This window comes from Cupressus sempervirens, chromosome 3 (assembly GCF_028749045.1).
Source record: "Cupressus sempervirens isolate cs-2001-9-10 chromosome 3, ASM2874904v1, whole genome shotgun sequence".
In the NCBI taxonomy this organism is placed as follows: Eukaryota; Viridiplantae; Streptophyta; class Pinopsida; order Cupressales; family Cupressaceae; genus Cupressus; species Cupressus sempervirens.
In genome coordinates, this window is record NC_143120.1 from 582417974 (window position 1) to 582445941 (window position 27968).

The following is a 27968-nucleotide window of genomic DNA, read 5'->3' on the forward strand; positions in this document are numbered from 1 at the left end:
GGTGTCCGGATGTAAACTCAGAATAACTTCCCATCAACACCTTTAACTCTTTTTTTTTGAAGCAAAGTGCTTGGCGCATTCCCACACAAACTTAGGTTCTTGGACAATCATTGGGAAAATGGAGACCAAATGAATTATTGCTTCTTTGATTCGAAGCACACCTTCTTTACTAGATGTCTTCATTCTTTATAGAAATTCTGGCATATCTTGACTTGTTGCAACATGAAAGTTTCGATAGTATTGAATCCATCATTGGAAGCTATGGATTTTGACTCCATGAGAATATTGGCAAAATGGATCTCTGAGGAACAGTATATTCGGAGTATTAATTAGATACTCATGAAACATATGCAATGAATTGGATGTGATATGGAAAGTACATGCGGAGGCCTAAAATGGGACTTAGGAAGATGGATGACATGTAAATGCGTATGGAAAAAAGATGAGTTCTTATAAAGATGCCTTGAGGAATGAAGGCTAGGCGCATGGCAATGCATGCAAATGATAAATTATGACTTTAAAAGTGTGACCTTTAGTGAAAGACGGGTTCTTTGGATGTCATTACACGTAAATTGAATTACATGTAAACAAACATACATTTAGGTTTGGAAGATGGAAATGTGTGTAAATGGGAACGAAGGATGAGATTGCATGTTAATGCGGATGGAGGGTGAGATTACATGTAATTGCATGTGGAGTAAAGGAAAAGTATTTATGACATATATATGAACAAGTGTGCAACATCAAGCTAAAATATGCATCAAAATAGAAAGATAAGCATGAATTAGTAAATAAGATTGAAAATGTCCACTTACTTGGAGATCAAAGAGCCAAAATAGCAAGTTTTATAGATTTGAAGACCAATTCTCCCGCAAATCCATATTTACAAACAATTATTTGACTTCCTCCACACTTGCAAATAATGAATGATTAATGAGCATTCAATGGTCGAATTTGACATGAGAATGCCAAAAACATGGTCTGCAAAGGCAATAGCATGCATTAAAACTCAAAAATGGCCTCTATTGATCCAAATGTATGGGCTGGAATTGCCAATTTTTTTAGTGTTTTTAATAAAAATGTGTGCTTTTCATGCAAAAATCTGGGTCGTTTTTTGAAAAAAATGGTCAAAAAATGCATGTATTTGAGTCATTTTTGATTTGGGAATGCGAGAACGTCTTCTCTAAATGCACATACATGGACCCAAATACAAAAATTTGACTCCAAAATGCAAAAAAGTGGATGAAAACCCAAATTTGTGGGCATTTTTAGCAAAAACATGATTCATAGAAGGCATAAAATGAAGCATTTTTGACATCTACAGGAAAAAACGTGTTCTTCAATAGCAAATATGTGGATCAAAACCTCAAAATGACTTCTATTTGAGCCAAAATGTGATCAAAATTTCCCCAAATCTGGGCGTTTTTCACCAAAACGTGGTCAAAAATACAAAAATCTGAGTCATTTTTGTCTTGGATATGCAAAATCATGACACAAAAAATGCATGTGTATGCATTAAAATTTAAAACTAAAAAACGACTCCCTGTGATGGATTTCAAGCCATTATATGGGCAAATCTAAGCATTTTTGATATAAAACGTGTTCCTTGAATCATCAAATTTGGGTTCACTTTTTTCAAATACATGCAATAGATGAAAAACACTCTCTAGGAGAGATTACTTGATTTAAAATACATCTATTTGATCTTTTCATGCAAAACACACTCTAGGAGTGCCATTGCATATTTTAAAATATGCATTTGATCAAAAACGCACTCTTGGAGTGCGATTACACATTTTAAAAATATGTCATATGACTTACCCATGTAAAACACACTCTTAGAGTGTCATTACACATTTTAAAAAATGTCATATGCCCTCAAGGTGCAAAACACACTCTTTGAAGAGTATTGCATTTTTTAATAATATGAATTTGATAAGCAATTTAGTGCAAAACGCACTCTAGAAAGGTGATTGCACATTTTAAGAACTTGAATATGCATTGCTCGCTCTAGAAGGCTCATTATATATTTTAAGTTAAAGGCATTTGCATGTCTTTAGTTCAAAATGCATCCTCTAGGAGCCTTTGCATATTTTACATACAAATGGGTTTTAAGACATGTTTGCACAACTTAAGTGATCAATTAAGCACGTCTTTAATTAATTTTTGAAGAAATATCATTTAATTGGGTCATAAACAATATTTGCACATTATATATTAAATATATAATAATATATAATGTGCAAATGTCATTCAAACAGTAATATTTACTAAGATGTTTTGAATTAAAACTTAAAAACTAAATCAAACTATATAGTTAATATAGTCACTTAAGTGAAAAATTTAAAAAGCAACTCAACGTGAAAATATAACATAAAGTGCACTATAGTTATTTTAAGTGAAAAATTTAAATGATAAAGTAACTAAAAAGCATAACATGAAGATTTTAAGTTATATTTTTCAAAAAGTGAATGTCAACATTAAAATATAACATTGATTTTTAAAATCACGCTGTTGCACCTAGAAAGTCCACTTTTTGGGCACTAAAATGATCATATCTTTTGATTGCCAACTCCGATTAAGCCCTAAAATAGATCAAATCAAAATGAAAACTGAAAGCACTGATTTGAGCAAAACCAAAAGACCAAAAGCTAACAAACACACACTCAAAAACGAGAAAAAGGACATTGTAGGCTTCAAAAATCAAGAATAGGCTCAACAAAAGGAAAAACTAAAAGATTCATTATATCAATTGGGGTTGATTGGTTGATCAATGTTATCCAATTAAATAACAAACTAACTCAGAGAAATGCGAAACTAAGTTGAAAAAGTTTCATACTATTACCTGCATTTTGTGGTTACAAAATGCAAGACAACACAACTATATCGAATAGCAAGGGAATATATAAGAAATAGATAAACAAGAATATAAGATAGAAAATAATCTGAATACATTTAGCCAAAGTGACCCATATAGCCAAAATGCCATATTTTGATTGCATAAAATACCTGGGAAGGGTATAAACAAATAAGGATTGTTCTGCAATCCACGTTTGATATAGTTAGGCATAAAATACATAACCAACAAAGAGGGAAGGATATTCTATTGCTAGAATAAGACTTCATGCATTACTGAGGTAAGTAGATTATCTATCATAATAATTAGAATCAATTTACTTAAATTATATCCATGCTGAGTCCTATTATAAGTCTAAGCTAGAAGGAATAATTAGGGATACAATATGGGAAAGGCCTATATAAATCCAACCAATAGGTTGTCTCGAGATAGGTGAGGGTCAATTTTCCCAAGAGCCTTGAGGGCATATCCAAGAATGCTAAAGGGCTTGGATCCACAAAAACCTTGAGGGAGACTATTGAGTTTGGTCTCAAAGTGACCTATTGTATCTTAGCATTCCCTCTAAGCCAAAGTTATAATTGGAATAGCATGAATTTTCCTAGCTTGCCATAACTTACTCTTGATTTAATTGTGTTATTAAATAGACCTTTTCAATATAGTTTATTACTAACTTACCTGTAAGGGTTGCCTTTGGAGAGAGAACAAAGATGTATTTAGGGAGAGGCTAGTGTAAATCCAGCCAATTGGTTATTCCAAGAAAGGATAGGATCAACGTCCTTGAGCGCCTTGTAGACACATCCAAGAAAGGCTTAAGGGCTTGGATCTATAAAGCCTTGAGGGAAACCATTGAGTTTGGTGCCTAAGCAATCTGTCTACATCTTGAGTGTTTTTCTCAACTAAGAACAATAATAAGAGCAAAACCAAACAAGCATCCTGCTAAATAGGCCACCTTGTATGGATGTGTAAACACCACCATCAGGGCCAAGGGGGCCAAAGTTCCGCTCTTGAACTTAGTATGGGATTGGCTTGGAGTAAATTATCACAACTCACATTTTCTTGATATTATATATACACGTATGTACTAATGATCACTTGTTGTTGTAGGACTCTATTGAAGAAGTAAATTTTTCTTTTCTTAGCCCTAGTTTACTGCAAATTGTAAGACATTAATTAAGAATGCATGCATTATATGTTTCCATCGTGTCTACTTTGTGTCTTCATGCATTCATGTGTCTACTTTGTGTCTGTTTCATGTCTTCATGCACTTGTGTTTGCTTTGTGTATACTTCATGTTTTCATGCATTGAGATGTATTCTCCATAAATACCTTGTGTCTTCTTCCATCCAATTATATGCTTCATATATGGGCGCCATGGGGAAAGTAATGTATAAATGCTCTTTGCTTTAGAATAAGCAAAATTTGGGAGGGGAGGACTGTCATGTCCCCCCCTTAGAACCTAATTATAAAATTCTCCTCATGAAGAAAGATGTCATAAACAAATACAAATAATAATAGTAATATATGTGAATAATAAAATTATAATATTTTAATATAAAGCAATAATAATACAAATATTATATATAATTGTATATTTGATACAATTATAATATATATATTATATATGATCATGTATTTAATATTATCATAATATGAAAATTATTTAGAATATAAATAAATAAATAGATTTGTTACAATTAAATAAATAAGTAATATAATATAATTATTAACAAGATAATATCATTTATGAAAGACATGACTTTAGAGAATTATATATATATATATATATATATAGAACATTAACATTGAGAAAGGAACATGGAGAAATATGGAGAAAAATATATAAAACTAGTTTGCAGAAAGTCCAATATGTAAATAAATAAAGTAAAGCCTCGACAGGGAACATTATAGAAAATGAGTTTCTTTTATAGTTGTTTTTTGGGTCCATTTAGATTTACTTTTCCCTTCAGGCCTATAAAAAGCATTTTATAAACTATCACATTAAGTGTTTAATGATCATTTTTTTAATTAAAAATTGAATCATGTCTCAATCTTTTTTTTTTTTTGAAAAATTATATAGACCCAAAAATATTAATTAAGTTGCTCTTTGCAAATAAATTGATTGGACCCAAAAAAAAATATTATTATTGTTTCGCTTATTTTATCCTCTAGCCCATGGAAATGAAAACTAGGCTATGGGTCCTCGATTAATTCTTTTAGTTCCAGAAAGGAGACATGCCATGAATGGTATAAGTAAATGTTATTTGGCACTTAATTTCTTTTGGTAATTCTCATGTTTGCATATTGCTGAAGCTGCTATTCATGTAGTATCCTATATCATTGTAAAATCTACAATTAGTTATGCAATTTAATTTAGCATGCTTATTCCACTTCAGAATTATTGTTGAATTGTTTTTGCCTTCTATTATAATTTATTGTCCTTTTAAAGGTATTAATCATTTAAAGCTTTGTATTGTAGTTGTTGATAGGTTGATAGTTGTGGCTTTGAATGTAATTTCCATATTTAACTTATAACATCCCATGTATGTGTTTTAGTCAAATTAATCTTTATTTTGCTCTTGCCTTGTGCAGTTTATGTTTCTAGACATATAGCACAAGTGTCTAATTTTTAGGGTTTATTTTCAGTCAAAATGCATAAACCTGTCTTGTGTTGAAAGAACATTTCAGCTTTTTACACTAGGCAAACCTAAAATGTTACACTTTTTAAATTTATTTAACCCAAAATTAAGATCTCTAGAAAAAATGTTGTTACTATCAGAAGTAAAAGTTGTTCATAGCAGGTGAATTTTAAGTTTACAGGGAGCTTCCCTTTCTAATTTGAAGGAAATTCTAGTACACATCTATTCTGTTATGTGTTGCACTAGGGTGCAAATTAAAACACAAGTATTATGAGATTTTATTTGTTCAGTGTAATAAGAATAACCATCGTAAAAATTTAAGCTATTGTTCAGTCCTACTATTGAAAAGTGAGAATTATAAAACAAATTTTTGTTCACCTCCCAAGGAAACATTTGTTGAGATTATCCATAAATAGTACAATTGTCATATACCTTAAGCATTTTTTATCTAGTATAATAAATGTTGTATAGTGATCTTGCTATCTAATTGGTGAGCGCCTTCTATGGACTTCTAAGAGTGGAACTTTAAGGAAGATGGTTTCTTCAATCTGTTATCATTGTACACTTAAGTTCCTATTTTGAAGCTGAAATTTGGTTTAAATTGCATTTAGTTAGAACTTAGAAGTGACATGATGATGGAACCCATAAATTATCCTTAATCCACTTGCAGGATCGTGTCCCTGCTCTTTCACCTAAGAAGGCAAGAGGCCTGATAGAGGAACAGTTGGGAGCACCGGTTGATATGATTTTCAGAGAATTTGAGGATCGACCGATTGCAGCTGCTAGCCTTGGACAGGTATCTTCTGAATGCCAATTTTGTTTAGAATATTTAAAACATGCAAGAAACCATACAATGATCTTCAAGCATGACTGGCAAGTGCTCAAGTCACCCTAGTTATGAAGCCTCAGTGAGGTCTGAACAAAATGTTGAGGATAGTATGTATGTTCATATAGCTGGTAGGAATAGATCTTCCAAAATTCTTTCCCTATCTCTTCTCTGAATATTTGAGATGTTGTGAATCACGATTAATATATGACGATACTAGGTATTCTTGCATATTCGTCGACTTCAATATTTCAGATTGAATTTTGATTACCATGTGATAATGCCAAATATACTTACAAGTTACATGTATGTTGGAGAATCCAGATTCCTCTTTTAGTTTATTTCCTCTATATTGTTTGAAACTTAATCATGATTACCACAAAAAATAACATCAGAATTTTTAATTATGCATCATGAAACAGATTTCTCAAGACAGATTATCTTAGTAATATTTTGGAAACTAGTATTGAAAAACAACAAGAGTACAAGCTGCTTGTGAATGAAAAAATATTGATATTAATCTGGTTTTGTTTACATTTAAAATTCTAGTCCACTGAATGGTACTTGATTACAGGTTCACAGAGCTGTGCTACAGAATGGAGAACAGGTTGCTGTGAAAGTCCAAAGGCCTGGTTTAAAGAGACTCTTTGACATTGATTTTGGTGAGATGAAATTCATCTTTCTGGTTGAGATGTTCATTTGGACCTGCAATGCGAAAAACTATTATTAACATTTTCATCTCTTGGCCAGCTTATTCTGGAATAAAAACATTTTGTGGGCTGTAAACTCATGATAGCTGAATTAGCATATAGGCAAGACATTCTTTTAAAAAGTGATTGGATTTACTTTTTCTGTTTCATGTCAACGTTAACATGTGCAACTGCTCCTGTATACTTTGTTCTCTACTTTTGTTCAACATAATTACTTATGTTGATTATTCATTATATTACACACTTGATATAGAATTTGGTAATTATTTTTGCAGAATAACCAGTGATTGTTATTGGAAGGTTCATTATGAAACCCTTAGCTTCTAATAATGTAACAGCTTTAACGGCTTATTAATATAGTCGTATTTCTTTCAGTAGAGAATATGTGATAAACAATAGGAGCAGTTTAGCAATCATTGGCACTAGAAACTTCTTACGGTGTACATGATTAACAAATTTATCATGATCACTATGAATTGAACAGTCATATGGCTATAGTTGCTGGGAAACTCCATTAAAGGAACATGGGCCACATACCTTTCCCCACATACCTTTCCCCATACTGACAATTTCTAGCAAAATATTTATATGCAATTTATCTTGGAATTATGAAGAGCCCATCGTGAAGCTGCATATTCTTCAAAGGGTCAACCAAGAAATATGCCTTGCACAAGAAAATGTTTGATAATTCAAGTGATATGATACAATTTACAAATGAGCCTTGATTATATAGCCAAGGTGATAAGGTAGCTATAGCTACCCTTGCTACAAACATTAACTACTTGATGCAATATAATCTAAGATTTAGGTTCTCTTTTTTTTGCATCGTATCCTGATTGAGTTTGATTCTAGTTCGAGTTTTTTGTAGGTTCCATGCAGGCCATTCCCTAACCGCGAGGGAAGAATCCATTGGAACCCAAGGCTATGGCCATCCAAAATTGGGCTCCATATGCTATTTTTTAAAGCATAAAAAGTATGCAAAACCCTAATTTCAACCTCTAAAACATGTATTTGGTCATTTGATGTTTAGATGGACAAGAGGCAGCTTGTCCAAATGACACAGACATAGGGAGTGACATGGCTTGTGGTTCAAAGGAAGTTGAACAAAACACTGACCTTGATTCCTTTGATCACGATGTAGATGGACCTGAATTTTAAGTATGAAATATGGCTTGTAATTTGAATTTTTATTGTTTAATGACATTTGGAGACTTTTGCAAATTATGAATATGATATATGAGGCATTTTACTTAAAATTTTGTTTGGTTATTATTGATTTACAAGTATTAAGATTTCAACTTAGTATTATTATATTTTTGAAGTTTTGAACTAGTGATGAATGAGCATTGAACATTTTACACCTATGAATCAATGATGTATGTTCAAATTTATAATTTTATAAATATATGTGTGTATGTGTGTATATATCAGTGTAACAAGAGTTAGACTCACCTCAGACTCAGAAAGGTGGATTTTGACTTGGGCCCAGATTTGGATTTGGCGTCTAGACTCTACAAATTGAAAAACCCAAGAAATTTAAAGATTTAAAGGCACAATAATTGAGATAAATAGGAGCTACTTTGCACACATATACAAGTTAACATTGATCACATAAGTATAAATGCAAGTTTTTGGAGGAAATAAGTTAAACTGAATAACACATTAGAAGTATAAACAGTGTCACTGTCAAATGTCTACAATATTCATGGAATCAAAAGTTCAAAAACAATCAAAATAAATAGAGCTTGGAAGACTAAGGATTACAGTAGCCAATTTTGATGACCAATTGACCCTTAATGTTATTTCTGCATGTTTATAAGTGTGACAAATGCTTAGTGGTTTGAAAATAATTTTTATAACCTCAGAAGATAGCACTGTTGTGTGTGTAGTTGAGTTGCCTGACAAAACCCACCTAGTCTGGAATTATATCAGTCAAGCACTATAGCTTTCATTAGGTTCAAATAGGTTTAGTTTCTTCTAAACCTTTATCCTGTTTCTACTTTATTTTCAGGAAGAATTAAGTTAGAGTAGGAAGAATCTTGGAGAGAGAGAACTATATTTGCCGCTAGAAAACAATCGTGTAATTCCTCCTTGTGAAATCTATTAAATCACATAAAAATTACCGAGTTAAGCACAATCAAGATTTGATGATTGGAATGTTGGGGATTTTCACATGTATTGTTGAGTTGCCCGACAAAACCCACCTAGTTTGGAATTATAGCAGTCAAACATTATAGCTTTCATTAGATTTAAATAGGTTTAGTTTCTTCTAAACCTTTATCCGGTTTCTACTTTATTTTTAGGAAGAGTTAAGTTAGAGTAGGAATAATCTCGGAGAGAGAAAGAGCTATATTTGCTGCTAGAGAACAATTGCATAATTCCCACTTGTGAAATCCCTTAAATCATATAAAAATTACTGAGTTAAGCACAATCAAGATTTGATGATTAGGATGTTGGGGGTCATTCACTTCATCAGTCCTAATAGCATTTGAGAATCCTTGTTCAAGAGAGAATATGATACACCCTTGGTTGTCTCTTATTCTATGTTGGTGGGTTCCAAAACCTTCATTAACAAATAGGAACCTTCATTTAGTTCCCAATTACCTCAATTACTTTGACAAAGCAATGAAATTATGATTGAATTGGTACTGTCAAGAGTTGAGGGACCAGTACGCGTTGTTGGGGGTAACGAAAGGAATAGGAATTGTCAGCAATTTTAGGGGCTTTAGGAATTAGGAAAAACTCTAACAAATATCATTTGACCTTAAAATTTACTACAAAGTTCAAATTTTCAAATTTGTCAACTGATTTAAAAAGTGCTCGACTTCACTTAAAATATTTGTAAAATTTCCCCGACAAATCTATAAGCACAATGAAGGTGAGAGATTCATAAAATTTTACTATAATAGTATTTTCTCTCAAAACATTGCTAAATTGTGTCTTGTAGCATTACATAACTCCTTGCGAAACTATTTAGCTCTAACTACAATAAAGGTTATGATTTAATTGTATCCACAAACTACTTGGTAAATTATTGAACTTTTAGTATCTCATAAATTAAAAGGCATTTTGATTTGAAAACTTAACACATTAGGCAAAATTCTATTTGGAACATCCTAGCAAGAGGATCTTGCATCACCTCTCACCTATTTTAAGATTTATTGTTTATGTGAATTTCAGAAAACTCCTAACAACTTTTATCATTTTGAATGAAATTATGGATGATTCTTCTTTAAATTGAATGGAACGAGATTTAGCACTTGAGGATTGTTGGAGTATTTGTGACAAGGAGTTAGTTGACATGATAATTTTGGCACAAATTTTTAAAGATTTGATGAGTTAAAAATGCAACTTCCTTGTTTAGCTTATAACATAAGTTGTATTTGTTTGTTCAATTTAATTCTTGTGTACACACATTGTTGAGTCTTGACTTTTAGTCAGTGTTTTGAGACTCTATGAGTCCAAGCAGGACTCTTTGAGTCCAAGGTAGAGGAGGCCATTCCGAGGCAAAATGACCTCTGGATTTTGACTCGGTCGAGTCTTGGCAGAGTCCACGTAGACTCGCTGAGTCCAGGGACTTGGCCGAGTCTCGAGCCCAGGACTCTCCAATTTTTTAAAAAAAAATTTAAAAAGATAGATATTTTTGGAAGGTGTTTTTTTCTCAGTGTATATTAATTTTGAAAATGATATTGTGGTATGTCACGAATTTATTAAGGATTGAATCTTAAATCTTAAATCTTCAACTTTATATTATGTTATTCAGTTTTTTTCTTTCAGAAATTGACTGTTATACTTATGTGATCTATGCAAAATTGTGTATGAGTGTTAAGTAGCTTTAGTTTATCTCAATTATTGTGTATTTGATGTTAATTGACTAAATGATGCATGAAAAAATTGTTAAATCCTTAAAAATCTTTGAATTTCATGGGTTTTTTGATTTTTCGAGTCCTTGCCAAGTCTTGGCCGAGTTTGGTCGCCGAGTTTGATCTAAGTCAGATTTTGAATTTTCAAGTCAGAGGTGAGTCCGAGTCCCGTAACTATGCTTTTAGTTGAAGAGTGCAAGCATGTAGTTTTATGATTTATTTACAGTCAAAAGGTATAAAAGCTATATGCCTTGAGTTGACTAGCATCAAGCCTTCTGTTCTAGGTGAATAAAAAACACAACTTTTAATTTTACCATGAGTGTGAACCACCCAAGAGAATTGTGCTATAGTTGTCCAAATTAGGTTTCTTTTAGTTGTTTATAGGGAGCTTAATTTGAAGAATGGCTTTCCCAAATATTTGTTTCTTGTTTATGTCTCACTAAAAGGTGTCAATTAAATTGATAACACATGTACTTGTTATTTTTGGTTGAATAGTGTGTAGATGTGAACTTTTAAATGCACAAACTTCTAGTGTCATCCAAAACATTGATGCTAAAAATACATACACAATCAAAGCTTGTAAAGTGCCTTGACAATTTTTGAAGTTTTATCCCTGTTTTTCTGCCTTAGGAATTTTGTCAAACACTTCCCTTGCAGCCTCAGTTTGCTGATGTTTGTTGTTTTGCTATGATTTTTGAATGCCAATGATATTGATGAATACAAATGATTGCAAAATAACTAATTGGAAATCAGAGTGATATACAACTTCTTTTTATTATTTTCCAAATGCAAGTACATGAAATTTTGATGTAAAATGCACACCTACAGCCAAGAGGTATTTTCACAAACACTTGGCATGCATCCTATGAATGACTATACAATGAGATGTTTTTACAAACATTTGGTATACAAACTGAACAGCTGAATTAAGTTGATTTCCCTTCAATACTTCAATGTTTACAATGATTGAATACTTTGGTAACAAAAAGACATATATTACTTGTCAAATGTATCCACCTACAATTGCCAAATGTAAATACCAAAAGAACCTAGAATAAGTAGCTGAGATGACATGCTTTTTGGCTTTTCTTTTTTCGGATTTGCTTTTTCGGATCTGCTTTTTGGGACTACTTTTTCGGCTCTGCTTTTTCACTTTGCTTTTTCGGACTGCTTTTTTGGCTTTTCTTTTTTGCTTTGCTTTTTCAGATCCGCTGCGAAAACTGAAACCTTTCTCCTTGCCAATTGATGTCAAAAATTAGATGCACGGGCTGAACAAAAATCATTGAATATTATCTCTCAATTAATCACAAATGAATTGGCTGAATACCAATTCCTCCACTCCCAACTAGGGTTGATATCTCACAACCGAAATTGGCACCTTAGAGTCTTCAAACCCTCAGGCAAGTATGCAAGCACTAAGGCTCTCAACACAATAGATGAATATGCAACTCAAGATGTGTAAAATGACCTCCCAAAGGCTCCTTATAAAGATTTCACAAGAAACTCCAAGAGGCTTGTAGAGGAATCCAACACTTTATTCTTTTAAGTGACTTTTTGATATTTTATTATGTTAGTCACTTTAATATTAAATCAATTAAATATAAAGTTACTTTTTAATATTTCATTGTTTAGTAACCTTATAAGTAATTAACTTAATATATCTTTTCCCCCTTATTTCTTCCTTTTTAGCCTTCGGGGAAAATAAAGGCTAAAATAATATAAGTAGCTGGTGCCTGTCAAAAAGGGGACATTACAAAGCCAGAACTTTGTAATCATATTTTAACATATCCTACATACTCTTATTTTTTGATGATGGATCACAAGTATGATCCGCACCATTGATGGTAAAAATACATACACAAACAAAGCCATAAGTTCATGGATTAACAATTCAAATGGATTGTGGAAATCTAATAAATAATTAAATTTGACATGTAAACTTGCTTGTATGCAGAAGGCTTCTTTTATTATGTGAGCATTTGGTTGAAACATATGGGGGTACCTGAAAGTATTTTGTTTGCAAGATTTCTTTTTGGCAATTGTCTTCTCAACATGATTGATGGTAATGATAGAAAAAAAACACATGCAAGTGAAATGCTCTACAATTTGTTAAAAGGAATTTATCCATTTTTATTCGTACTTTTGCAGAACGGCCTATTTTTTTTCGACACTTTCAGATATGATTCATGTCGTTATTTTACATAATTTTCTTTACAAGGTTACCTCGTTGATTAATAGGAAAGAAGTTCATTCTGCTCAGCAAGAGATACCAAAATTGTGATGGGAAGAATGGTATTTGCCTGAGTAATCCATAAATTTTATTAACTTGATTGCATTGGGTTTGATACAGCCAACTTAAAGTCCATTGCAGAATTCTTTCAAAACAGTGAGATTCTTGGTGGTCCAACAACGAGGGACTGGATTGGAGTTTATGAAGAATGTCGTACGTAAGTGATATTGAATTGCCTCAAATCAAACTCTTCTGTTTTAACTGTCTTAACAAAATATTCTGGTTACCTGATCTTTTATTGTCACAATGAATAGGGATACCTCAAATATATATTCTTGTGGGATAGTAGAATATTTCAATTTTGTTTTAGTTTGCGGGCTATTTTTTGCATATATGTCTATGCATAGATACTGTTCTTCAATGAGTTGTTTTCTTATAGCCATAATCATGAGAAAATTGCAAAAAAGAATTGAAAAAGAATTGTTTGCATACAATTATTATCATGAAATATTGCAAAAATGAAATAAAAATGCATATTAACTGTAGGGACTAATAATGTTTCTACGATTAATTTTATTTTAGGAAAGTTGTATTGTATGTAACAGGAGGTGTAGAAATTATTGTACAAACCATAGAATTACAAGAGAAATCTCACAGTATAAAAGCTAACATTTGAGTGTGCATCGAAAAGTTTAATGTCTCCAATTGGTAAACCTTAGGACATATAAAATTTTCAAATATTGATACAAACTGATATGATGCAAAAACCAAATGTAGATGCCGAACCCCACTGAAATAAATGCTGATCAATAGTAGAATAATGAATATATCCAGCCAAACAAAAATGTTGTTAGCAACAAGAGGGTTAATATGAATCCCTAAGTCTAACATCAATATTGATTGAACGTGCTTCTATAGGTATATCTCCAACATGAACAGAAAAGTAAACATTAAATCTATCGCTTATTAGATGATGAGCACAGCTATGAATAATGATCGGTCATTAAAAGCACCAAGGTATGAAAACCCAATTACCAATGTATGCTGCAACCCTAAGATTGTGCTGAGTATTATTCCTTGAAGTTCACAATGGCTAGACAATGCCAAAATGTGTGTCTATTGAAACTGTTACTATTAAAAACAACCTGAAATATACTTATTTGTGTTGCTAGACTGCTGCAATGGAACTGCAGCTTTGAGGGAAAGGTTAAGCTTATTTTTTTGACACATATAACCGCTATGAAAGGCTGGAGTTGGACTACAAAATGGCAGTGATGATGTCAACTTTTATATAAATGTAACAGTGGTAATACTCAAATTGTACTTGCAAATGCAGATCTTTACAGAATAAGAGATAACCTATATGGAAAACCAAGTATGATAATTATTATACTGTGTGGCATCTAGTCCCATATATGGACACAACACTCTAATCTGAAATAGCAGAAGCATAACCATGAAAATATTTCAAACAAATTGAAGTACACCAACTTAGGAATAACATTTAATGTCCCTATTTTTTGTTACACCAACATTCTAGTTATCTTCAGCTTCCTTGGTGTGCACCAAACAGGTCAGAGGGGATGTTTGATGTCGGCAACGAGCTTATTGATGTTGAGGAATCCTTGACACTTTCTTAGTGACTTTTGGCTTTTAGTGCATTCTCCAAGATTCATGGAAAAAGAGTTTATTTACAATAAGTCGACCACCCAATCAACCCCAATTTGCATTATTCATCATCGGTATCATTCCAATGTGGTTAGGTGTTGATTACAATCCTTTTTGGCAGTTTCTGTAACTCATCGGTGTTGTTGGCTTTAATTTAACTTCTTGCTATGGTTGCTTAATTTAAAAAAAAAATTTAATAAGCACCTAATTGTAATAGCTTGTTGGAAAGGAGGTAATAGTTTTTAAATCATGGATGCATAAAAATGAAACTTTGAATATCAAATATTATTATTTTGCAAATAGGGTCTTTTGTAGCAAAAAGGAGCATTTTATTCAAAGTGAATTAAAAAATGTCTTTTAAAAAGTTTGGTAAGAAAAGTTCAATAAGAGGTTTAGAGAGCTCAATTGTATTAAGAAAACCATTTTGTTCTCTCTTGTGAAACCGTTATGGTACTATGGGTTTGAACTCTGTTCATCTTGACCTTTCCAAGGATGAAAACCCTCCCAAAGATGATTAATCATGGCAGTGAAAGATCAACCTAGTTAATTTAGCATGTCCCAGACTTACAAGTTGCACATAAAGGAGATTTTTAATTTCTGTTAAAGGTTAGGTCAATTTGTGAAGGTTTGCCAATCAAGACAAATTGACAAAGTTTGAGATTTACAAGAAGATAAAGTTTTGTGGTTTGGACAAGAAGTTTCCTGTGTCATTGGGTTATATCTTCTCTTGGGTGTGAGAATTATTACCCATCAGATGCAACACTTGGTCTTCTTGGCATGTATGATATCAGGTGATTTTACATTTATCACCATTGGGCATGGGCAACATTGCAGATTGGTGGCATGAGAAATAAGACATGTTGAGGGTGTAGTAGGCAGAAATACCTTTTCAGGAGAAGTGTTGGCAATAGTGTGGGTCAATCATCGAACTTGTTGTATATGTTAGATGGCTTTTTTTTCCTCCAGTCCGGTGCAAGAGTTAAAATAGTTATCGTTGGTGAGGTGCCTAAGTTTGAAAGTGAACCAACAAATTGATGGATCAATTCAGGGTTGTAAGTTGGGTGTTGAAGCTTAGAATGGTGTGAGGGTTTAATCAAGCAACTTTAAGTCATTACATGACCTTGGTGTGGAGAAATTTTTGATCTATATCTATGGATGCAACAAACCTCACCATCCATTTAAGTATACATGGCTGATGATAATGATTCTACATTTTTGTGTAAGAATAGAATGGTCTGTAGTATCATGTTCCCTCTTTAACTCCATCTAGCAGACACTTGTGAGTCAGCTTATGATGGGGTCTTGTAGGCTGACAGGGTTGGATAGAGACCCAATATGGTTATACACTGTTGGGAATTTGGTGTTCTGGCAGTTGTTTAGTTTGGAGACATTCCTTGTTTTTAGGAGGCAGTTCCTAAAATTGTGGGGTTATTCTACTTTTTAGGAGGGATGGTCATGCCCAGGGTTGGATCTCTATGAGATGATTCCTTGAATTTAGTTTCAGAGGAATAGGGTTTGTTTCCTAAGTTTTAGGAGCATCCCTAGATTTTAGGGATGAGATTTCCAGTGGATCCTTGATTTCCGACTTCAGTCACAGATAGGTGACAGGATGATTTCATGGTTTGTGGTGTGATTGGGGCATTTTGTAGCTACTTGGGTTATATTTTTAATATTTCCTAAGTTAGTGTTTAATAATTAAATAAGGCTTAATAATTAAATAAGGCTAAGTTATAGCCATTTTGGAGTAATAAGAGGTTTTTGGCCTCATCTAGATGCATATCCCTTGGTGTGACAGTTTGTTGGAAAGGTTTTGAACTTTTCTAAATATTTCTCTTTTGACTCTGATCATTTCGGTGAATGGATTTCTTTCTATTGGGAAAAGGTCATTTTCTGGATACTTGACCACTTAAAAAATGAGAAATATATTATTTTATAACCCAACGCCACATGGAGACACTTTTAGGGTTCAAGCTAAGTATGGCGGGTTATAAGGAGGTAAAGACAAAGTTTTAAGGCATTATTGACATATTACTTCTTGGATTTGTGATTTGGGCTCTGATTGAGCTTTTAGCACTTGGGACGCCAACCCCACTTGCTTTGCCTATTTGGGATGTAGCTCCCAAAACAATGGTTTTGATTCGTTGCAGTCAGAAGCATCTTGGAGATTGTGCATTTTTTCTTATGGGGAACATAGTATTGAGTCAGAGTTTTCGCTGGGATTTGGGCATTCTATCCACATGTGGGCACTTTGCAGTTGTACGGCAGCACTTGGTAGCCATATTCTTTCCCACGTGTAGCTTTTGAGAGTTGGAACTTGGCCGTAGCTTCCTTCTGGGCTCATATTTCTCCTTCACGCCTTCAGGTTGAGTTCATCCTTGGTTGTAATCATCTGGATATTATTGTAAATCTTCATCTAGTTACAAATTAGGCTTTATTTTTAAAAATCTGCTTGAAGCGAAATTGCTTTAGTTGTATTTGGAATACATTTTCAGAACTGGTTCATGTTATTGTACTTCTGTTATTACTTAATGCAAAATCATCAAAAATATAAAACATTCAAACCCTTCTGCAACTTCTTTTTAGCTTTGTAAGAAAATTTTAATAAATAGAGAAAACAAATTTAAAAATAATAAAATTACAGCAGATTAGTAGAAGAGATCCATCAAGAATCTTTCATGTACTTATATAATGATAACAAATTTGTCACAATAGATTGTTATTTAAATATTGCTGTTATTATTCTTTCTGGAAGTGCATATTGTTGAATGCTTAATTCTAAATATAATATTCAAATATGATCATTATCCTAGATTTGACAAATTCAACAATTAGTGACCACCCCATTTGTGTATTTTTATGTTGGTAATCATGGACAGTTGTTATATGAGTTTAGTTATAGTATGGACAGCAATTTTCTCATGGATTCATAGGTGCATCCTCTTTATTTTAACACATTCATAGGTGAATAGCCTTGTGAATTCTGCTTGATTTGAGTTAACTTAGGTCCAATTCGGAGTTGTCTAACTCAAGTTATAAGGGAAAATTGATGTTTTTCAGGTCAATTGCATATTTTTATTGAAAACCTCATAAAAGTGGGCTTTTATTGGCAATTGCACGATATAAAATTATATTTAATATTTGAAATGGATTTTGTGGTCCATTTAAAAATTTCAACTCATTTTGAGTTGATTTGACCATAGTTTTTTATGTTTTATAAAAATAGTCTATTTCAAGAGTATTTTTCATGTTACTTTATTAAAAACTATAGTTTGATATTAAATATAAATACATGAGACTTATTTTTATTACATATTGCATACATCCACATGCAAAATACTTCATAAAAATCCACTCCTAGTAAATTATAAGTCCTAGTATTAAATTAAATGGACTTTTAATATGCAATAACATGTTTTAATGTGTTAAGTGGGTTTTTAATACGTATGTGTATATCTTAAGCTTATTTAATTAATGTAAGTGAGAAAATCTAACTCATTTATATATGTTGTTGCATATATAGTTTATTTTAATTATTTTAATGCATTTAAATGGAGTTTTTAAGACTCAATGCATATACATCTTTTAAATTGCTACTTAATGGACTTTTTAAATCAAATAGCATGTTTTTATAACATGTAAATGCATGTCTAAAGTGAGTTTTCACTTAACTTTGACAAAAGTGGCAATTTTTGGCTCAAATACATGCCATTTAAAACATGTTTTTGTCTTTAAAGTCCACTAAGGCAAAGTGGCAATTTTAGCCGAGTTACACGTCTTTTAAAACACGTAAATGACTCCCAAAAGTGCATTTTGCACCAAGTTATTTACTAAAAGCTCATGGTGGCGATTTTCCAGGCAATTACATGAGTTTTAAAATGTATATTTGCTTTTCAAAAGTGCATTTTCCTTCATTAAGGGCAAAGTGGTGATTTTTTGAGAAAGAACACATAGTTTTTTATGTGCGTTTCATGCAAGAAATCCTGTTTTTTACTTTCAGCCTACATTTTAAGGGTTTTGGGCACATTTTCCACATGCAAACATTCCAAAAAGAAGTGTTCATGTATTGATAACATATTGGCAAGTGTTTTCCTTCAAAAATGTCATGTTTTTAACCAAAAAAAAGACATTTTTGGGCATTTTTGAAGAGTGGCAAATTTGGGAGTAAAAGCATGTTCTTTAACACATGCATTTGATAAAAAACAGTCCGTTTGGGGCACATCTTTAACCAAAAACGATGTATTTCTTCATGGTTCTTGGCTTCCAATCACTCCAAGAAGTTTAGAGTATGTATTTTGATTTCCAGCTTGTTCTTCATCATTTCCAAGCTTAAAATGATGCCCTAGATGCCGTTTTTGAATGCATTTGCACATGACTTTGATTTGGTCAAAGTTTGTTCCATTTTTTGGGCATTGTATCTCTCCAACTATCTCAACATGTCCAAATTCAAACCTTAATGTTTGGATTTCAAAATCTATTTAAGTTTTTAGCTTTGGACAAATCTAAAATTCTAAATCTCTTGGATTTATTTAAGATTTGCTCAAGTTTTGGATAAATACTTGTTTTTCTCATTCTTGGTGGAGTGGAGGTAAAATTCCTTTGTTATTTTCCTTGAGGCATTGATATTATTTTTGCTTTGTTTGTTCTTGCAAATCTTTGTCATTTCCATTTTCAGATTTTCATATTTTTTTGTGTACATGAAGTTGTTCCTTCTATCTTCCATCTTCTTCTCCAAGTTGCATGGGCAAGATTTCATATTACTTGCATATGCAGCCAGGCATAAAATCCAGTTTTTAAAGGAAAGGCAAGTTCATTTTTTTCCCACATGTGAATGCAAGTTAAAGCCCCACCATTATGCATTCTATGTACCTCCATATGGCTGCCCTATGATTGAAGTTTCTCCCACATGCTTGTCAGATAGAGTATCACTTTTTGCACTTACTAAAATTTGCTATGCTCAATGTGTTACTCATTTTCCCCCTTATTCACTTAATTACAAGCTTGCTGGTCATATATGCAATTCACCCCAAATAACCCATTTTTGACTATTTTACTCATATTTGAGCCATTCTAAGATTGACCCATTTGTTCATTCGTTGTTTACAACTATTTCATCCATGATCCCTATCCATACCTTGTCTGAAATCTGTGTTTTCACGTCAAAAGCTTGCCATGGACATAACGATGTTCATACACTATGGAACTTTCATGTGACAATTGTGTAGGCACATCATTCGACAATGTCAAGAGAAGTTACACCAGCAAAGGGAAAGAGACTGCTGTTGGATTAAATGATATTCTCAAGTCCCTCAATCATCAACTCGAGTTGTTGAAAGGGAATCTTGGTGCCTGGAACATCATGATGGAGATTGATTTGGATGTCTTGTGTGAGTAGGAAGTCATCACATCTATGGAGATGTATTATGATTACACACATGTGATGACCAATAAAGAACATGTTTTACAAGGACTTGTAAAATATGTAAAGGCAATAGTAGCCAAGATAACTAACCAAGAAAGCATGATCGAAGAGGCATTCAAATAGCTATCATGCAAAATCATCACTAAAGATAACAAAGTCAAGAATCAAGATGTTCTTACAGAGTTCACAGAGGCCATCCACTTACAGCTTGAAGTGGATGACTTCAACATCAGCGTGCTGGATACATTTGCAAGCAAGAAGTATTCATTGAAGAATCTGCAAAATCAAATGGAGATTTGTAACAAAGAGATTTCTGGAACAACAAGGATAGTCAGGAAGGTTACAATGATCTTGCAACAAACCGGTGAACCAGATGCTGCAATTGTACGTGAGTCCCTGCGGAAGTTTGGAGAACTGATTGATACTATGTGAATACTTCAAATCATATTTTTATATGCTTTAAGTAGAATAGTAGTAGGAAAGCTACATGTAAAGAGCATCGATGTTGCAAGTGCAAGATAACATGCACCTGTACAACCAACTCATGTAGTCAAGTTGCAATTGCATTAGGCATGCAACTTTGAATAAAGTCAAAGTAATTAGTTAGAGATAAGTCAAGGTGGTTGAGGTTGCTCCACTTTTTCCTCCACCTTTCTCTCTCCTAGTTTTCTATATAAAGGAGAGAGCTCATTGTAAATAATCATCTTTTGGCAAGGCAACAAAATTCTGCCAATTTGTATTGTACACTCTAAGACTTTGTGCTTGGATTTAAATCAGATTGCTATCAATAAAAGAGACAACTTGCTTTCAAACTTTGTGTTGATTCAATGTGTTATATGACGAATTTTTTTGGATATTGATTGTGAGTTTTGGAACTTTGATCAAGATGGATTTGAAATTAATCAAACAGAATTTGAGCTTGCTATTGCATTCAGAGTCAATTTGAACTTTTGAAGACTTTGTGCTACAGGAGGACAAATTGCAATAGATAGTAGTGGCTGCAATTACTTAGAGTTGAAGACTTCAGGCTTTAGTTGTAAGTGTTTTTTATCAAATTTGAGAGTATCTAGCAGGAGACTTTGTGCCTTATTGTTTATTCTACTTGAATCTTCATTCGAGACAAGTACAAGACTTTGGTTCCTTCTTTTGTTTCACAAAATATAAAAAGTAAATTGTTGCCCCTGGTGTTCTTACGTCAATTCCAGGATCACCGGTATTATCGTAGCAATAAGACACTTTTTGTTAAGTGGAAAAGTTAGAGTTGTATGCAAATCATTCTTGAAAAAGAGGAATTGATCAAGAGAAACATCCTTTTTGTAATTTCAACTAAGTTCCTATTGAAGCCACGTACGGTAAGAATGGTGCCTCCCCTATTGCTGTGAGGAGAGAGAAATCTCATGAAATGTTGCATGAAGTCACAATTTTGTAAGTTATAGTCAATGACATACAACAATTTTAGCCAACAGAATGGAAAGAATTTTTCAGTGCGTCATTTTCCATTTCTATGCAATGTGAAAATATAATCATTTCAGCTGAAACTATTCATTAATATTTCATCAGAGTGTTGACCAAATACATACCATTGAGCAACTAGCAAAATGGGGAAGAGGTGCAAAAGAAATCGATGATAGATTGGAGAGGATCTTATGATGTTACCAAAGCGGAAGAACTCACTAACTTGTGAGTTTTTCCACCATTGATTTTAGTGAGTGAAGATGGCTAATAGATAAAGATTTGTTTGACAAAAAAATTCAAGGTGTAAAGTCTCCTTTCTAGGATGACAAATATTTGATCATAGATTGGCCTACTATTGGAGTTCCCATAGGTCGATAAAGTGTGTAGGGGACTCATATAGGGCATATAGACCCAGACATGAGCTTTTCAGGCTGGTTTGGGTAGTCAACAACAGGTTTCTAAAATCTAGGAGGGATCCCTAATTTAAGGGACTGATTGGGAGTTGTCTAGGAGGCTTCCAGAGACCTCTAGGGACATTTTGGAGACAATGGATGCATCTCCTAATTTTTAGGAAGAACTCCCACTTCACTGATACACTTTGAAGATGCACACAACCGAGGAGATTTATTAGTACTCAGTTTTAGAGTGACAAGCTCAATCTCCTACTTTCTAGGAGGTAGTTCCTTGATTGTAGGAGGAGATTCCTACCTTTTAGGAGCTTGTGACATTTTCTAGAGTTGAGGTTCTATGAGATCACCCCTTGGTCTCAATTTCAGGAGATTTGGCTGTGTTCACTATTTTTTAGGTGTATTCCTAGATTTGAGGGTGAGACTGCAGTTGGCCCAGGTTGTCCGACATTAGTCACAGGTAGGTGATAAACTCAGTTTCATGTTTTGGAGGTGTTTGGGTTGTTCTTTGGCTACTTGGGAAATATTTTAATATATTTAAATATTCTCCCAAGTTAGCATTTAATAATTTAACTAAGGCTATGTGTTTAGCCATTTTGGAGTAATAAGGAGTTTTCTAGCTCCATTTGGATCGATTTGCCTATGTGTGATAGCTCGTTGGAAAGAGCTCATTTTCTACTATTTGATTATCGCTTGCTGGGACTTATTTGATGCTTGGAGCTATTTGTCATTAATAAAGTAATGATTTCTCTCTATTTGGACGCCTTTATTGGGAATATAATGTTATATTATAAAGTTCAAATGAAATCCACTTTAGGGTTCCCTTAGGGTTCGATTTGCTTTGGAGAGGGGATATAAGGAGATGGTAACCTAAAGGTGAGTATCTTTTAACATTTTGTCAACCTATCTTGGACGCCATTGCTCTGGAAGAGCATTCCTCACATAGGATGCAAACCCTAGTGCTGAGAGCATATTTGTTGGGATGTAGCCCTCAACAAGATCAGATTCAAAGGTTCTTATGTATACAATTTGATGAAGGTAGGAGATCGATTTCTAGTATTGCAGTCACATTTTGCAGGCAGTGGATTTTTAGGGAAGGCAGTCACTTTGGTTCAGTTTGGCATTTCTTTATAGCAGCTCACATGAAGAATTTTGGAGTATTTATTTGCAGTAGACTAGAGTTGTTTTATTGCAGCAGCTTGGGCTTTATCATTTGAACTTGTTTGGCTGTAGCTGGTTCCCATTTTTAGCTGGTGTCAACCTTGTTTGAAGCACATCTGTATTGGTACTATTCTGAAATAAATTAGATTTTGTTGGTACGGTTTTAGAATCATTTCCAGATTAGTATGTATTGCTGCATATGATTTCTATCACTTCTATTTTATCAGTTATTGTTATTTATTCATTGTAATACTTATATTTTGAAAAATACAAAAAGAAACAACATTCTTCTACAACTTTTATCTAGCTCTATAAGATCAAAGAAAAATCTATAGGAAAATATAATTTGTATAATTAAACATTATAGTAGCAGCAGAGCAAATATCCATTTGGGATATTTCACAGGGAATCTTTCAAACTTAAGTGTGATCCTTCACTGAAAGTAATATATCTGATTAGTATGAATAATGCATTGGGAGGACACTTAAATTTTAGTTTCAGTCAAAAGGAGTTCACTACAAATTGAAAGAAGTTGAAATGTTCTTAGCAAGTTTGGACCAATCAGATTGTGAAGGTCTGTAATGGGCAATGGAAGCACTGCTGATTGCATGAGTCCAGTCCCAAATTAGAATGCATTCAGATAAAGATGTGAGAGCTACAATCACTACTTGTCTAAGTGATATTGTGAGGATTTCAGCTCTTGAAACACTCTACATTGATCACATAATGAGGGAGATCCTATAACTTATTCTTGAAAGGATTCATGGATTGGATCATATCAAAAGTCCTCCTTTTGGTAAGAGAGTTAAGATTTAGAGTTAATGGTAAAGATTAGATCATGTGTTCTTTTGATTGATTTGGATTTTGATGATCTTATTGTTCAAACCTTTCATCATTTCGTATCTTCTATCAATGAGGATCATGAAGAAACTATTCCACTTTGCATGAGAACTATTGTGGCCTTGGTTATTCATGAAAGTGGTGCTGTTTCCTAATTCATCTTATCCATGTTATTTGTTGTTGTGACACAAGAACAGGCTACTTATTAAGGTTCATTTGAATTGGCTAACAGTGTGAGAAGAAGCTTAAACCTTTCTTGGCAAATGAGGAGCATGAGAAACAAGAGAAATTTAAACCTGAAACTTTTGACAATTAAAATGCCTTGCGACATGAGGTATGCATGATGGATTCCAAACATGACATCTTAGACATGCATGGAACTATTGATGATGAGTTTTTTTCATGATAGAAATTTCAAACAGCATCCTTGATTGCAAAAATAGATCAATATAGTGAAGTTTTTTTAAGGTTATTGGTATCCTTGATGACACTAGTGAATTAAATGCAAATGATGAAACTGTTGAGATCACTAGCACATTTTATAAGAAGAGCATGTTGAAGTCTCCAAATCATCTTCTAATGATGTTCTCTTATCTCACTTTAGTGATGATGTTTCAGTTGGGTATTCATTTGATTTCCAAACAGAGTGTATGGAGAGGAGTGCTCATGATAGTTTAAGTTTATTAACTTGGAAAGTGATTTGTTTAGAGAATCAACTGCACACGAGTTACAAAATGAGCACACTCGTTTAGATGAAAACCATCAGCTCATAGATTCATGGGATCTTGGTGTTTTGGCACCAAAATATGATGAACCAGCTTGTGATGAATTTCCTTTTTATTAAAATGCTATCCCAACCTTAGAGCATGAAGTATGCAAAGAGGATGCCATGAAGGGAGTTGATTATGAGAGGCATGATCTGGCATACAAAACAAAATTATTACCACATGAAGCTGATTTTGACCAAAGGCCTAATTAAGAAGATAGAAAAAACCTTGATGGAGAGGCACAGGTAATTCATGGAAGGCATTGGGACAACATTGAAAGGTATGGAGCTGAGTCTAATTTGGGTATGCATTATAACAGAAAGTTCACTAACTTTTAATGTTGTAGACATTCATGAGGATGATTAGAAGAAACAGTTATTGTTTTTGCTAAAAATGAATTGCAAATTTTATCCAAATTGGGTGGCACAAAGAGTCTTGATGGAAATTTTATCCAAAAGACACAATAAGGTGCTGGGTGGTTTAGCTTGGAGTTGATTTTTGGAGGATTTGAATGTCTAAATTGCGCTGTACAAACCTGCTGAATGACTAAAATTCCATGACAGACGTGTTCCTTCCTCATCATTAGCTATTAGAAGCAGGTTGGAGACTTCTGCGTTAGTGTGGTTATGATCTTGGCTATTTGGAGGTGTCATACACATGAATGGAGGTGGTTATTTTTTTTTTCATGGCCTCTAGGACCTGCATGTTATGACAGTAGATCTGCAATAACTGTTACATAACATTTCAGACTTGCAACACTTTGGTTCTTCATCAAATTTTAGGTATTTTATGTTTGGTTGCAATAATTTATCATTTCATGCAATGAAGCATCAATGCAAGTGCTTATCCTCCAAGAAAACTTGTGGCAACAATGATTTGCAGTTCTGTCTTATTTTCTTGATCATGTAACGAGTTCCATTGCAAAAGCTAAAGAATAAATTTAGGGGTCATCATTACAACAAAATATCGATGATAACTATTTTGGAAGCATATTGAACCAAAGTTATTGATGCAGAGGTACAACTTTTTAAAACTTCTTTTGGGAGTAAACCTCAAGAGGGTGAAATAATGGACATTTTCAACCAAATTAATGAGCTGGACAACATCAAAACACTTTCAATATTTACTCATAACTTTTACAAATGAAAAGATATCACAACTTCCTTTTATGATATTGATTATGGATGAGTTAAAAACGTTTTCTCCAATTTATAGCTCAATCCAATAAGTAGAATAAAAGTTAATAACCGCTTTCTAAAACTGCTACCATGAAAATCAGGTTCGGACCAGTCTGTACTAAATCGATCATAACGTTTTCAAATAACAAGGAAATGAATTCAAACCAATGCCAAATTGAAGCTAACTCAAAAACCTTTCCGAAAATATAAGTTGCAGGTCTGTATCAATTCACATGTGCATGTGACAACAAAACGAACAGTTGGATTTCTGGAAAAATCAACTAGAAATTTATCATAAAACTCAAAAATACTAAGCTTCTCTTTATGTTACTTCTTCTTTGAGATTTTCCAGCCATTACATTCTGAAAATAACGTCCAATACATCATATTTTAAAGGCTTTTCAAGTTCTATAACTAATTAATTACCCCTCATGACTATTCACCTTCTCCCTTACATGATCTTTACATATTGCCCATATTTTATGACAATTTTATTACATATTTGAGAACTTTCATCTATCTTGACAATATGACTATAAACATTTTAATGGACATATTACATATCAAGTAGGATTAAATTAATCCTTCTACATCAATAATCCTTTGTTTAATCATGCTTGAATTGTAAGACTCTAATTGACATTACAACATGAAATATTTCTTGAATCTTCATCCAATGTGTGCTCCTGCACCATACTCCCCACTTTGAAATCTTTCAAAGTCCTCTTGGAAACACCTGCAAATAAACATTATAAAAGATAAAATATTTCTTCATCTTCACTTAAGGCTTATACTCATCTTCGAGTCGCAATTTTGTCCTTACTTGACCTTGACTCAATTGGATTTGTCTTTCTTTCTTCATCTTAATCTTTCGTTTGCCTCTTTTTGGTAACATGAAAACCATTTGTTGCTGCTCATTAATTTTCAGCAACAACTTAATCACATATACGAGCTCTACTACTGAATACATTTGTAACTCCACTAAATACACTTGCCAATAAAGCTCCTCTTTCTTGTCACCATAAACATGCCATATCTCCATACATGGAGAATACACAAATACTTGAACCCTTTCATGGCCCATAACCAACTCTTCTATAATCTCTTCTCTTGAGACCAAATCAGATTTCTCAATCTGAATTTCTTCTTCTTTGCATTTCATTCTAACATTCAACTTTAAGGCATCAACATTTGCCTTCAAATTCTCTATTATGAGAGTATCTTGCTGCATATTACTTGTTTTTATCTTCAAAGGACATAACATAGTCCCAACCACAACTTCTTCAACATACTCAAACCTTCTTTGGCTATCCTTATCAAATTCTTTTTCTTGATTCTCCATTTTTACTTCAAGAACATCTTCATTATTTTTTTCTCCATGTTCTTCTTGCTGTACTGCGATCTCTTTCTCTTTCAATGGATATATTTCCTCTTCCTTTGTTAGGATTGCTGTCCCAAATTCACATGCATCTGCACCCTGTACAATTTCATGCTCAAAACCTTCTTCCTCCAAATTTTTTTTTAATTTTTCTTCACATTCTTCATGTTTTGGAAATTCTATTCTAACAATCAAGCCTATGCTCCTCATTAATGGCCATTGTGCATCATCATCATCTAATGGAAGCAAATTAAACTTACTTCCATCCTTTTTGAGGGAATATGCATTCTTCTTAGAATCATATATGGTTGAATTATCAAATTGTCATTCCCTTCCTAAAATTAAGTGACAATCTCTCAAAGGAATAATATCACAAACAAAAACATCATAGTATTCTCCAATATTGAGAGGAACACAAGCTTGTTCAATAAGATCAATCCATTGGTTATCATCTAACTGAAAGATCCATGATGGATCTCTTTCGCTGATCTTTTGTAATTTTATATTTTTTAAATTTGTTTTCCCTGTTTATTAAAATTTTCTTGTAGAGCTAAACAAAAGTTGCAGAAGGGT

At 33.1% G+C, this 27968-nt stretch overlaps 1 protein-coding gene across 1 annotated transcript in view; it reads left to right on the forward strand.

Annotated features, from left to right (window-relative positions):
- The window catches only part of LOC149567761 (Protein kinase superfamily protein), a 258969-nt gene that overhangs the window by 42362 nt on the left and 188639 nt on the right, over positions 1 to 27968 (forward strand). The window contains exons 3-5 of the mRNA XM_089821023.1: positions 6164 to 6289; positions 6894 to 6981; positions 13243 to 13339. Coding sequence (XP_089677149.1) covers positions 6164 to 6289; positions 6894 to 6981; positions 13243 to 13339 — 311 coding nt within the window. The remainder of the gene's footprint in view (positions 1 to 6163; positions 6290 to 6893; positions 6982 to 13242; positions 13340 to 27968) is intronic.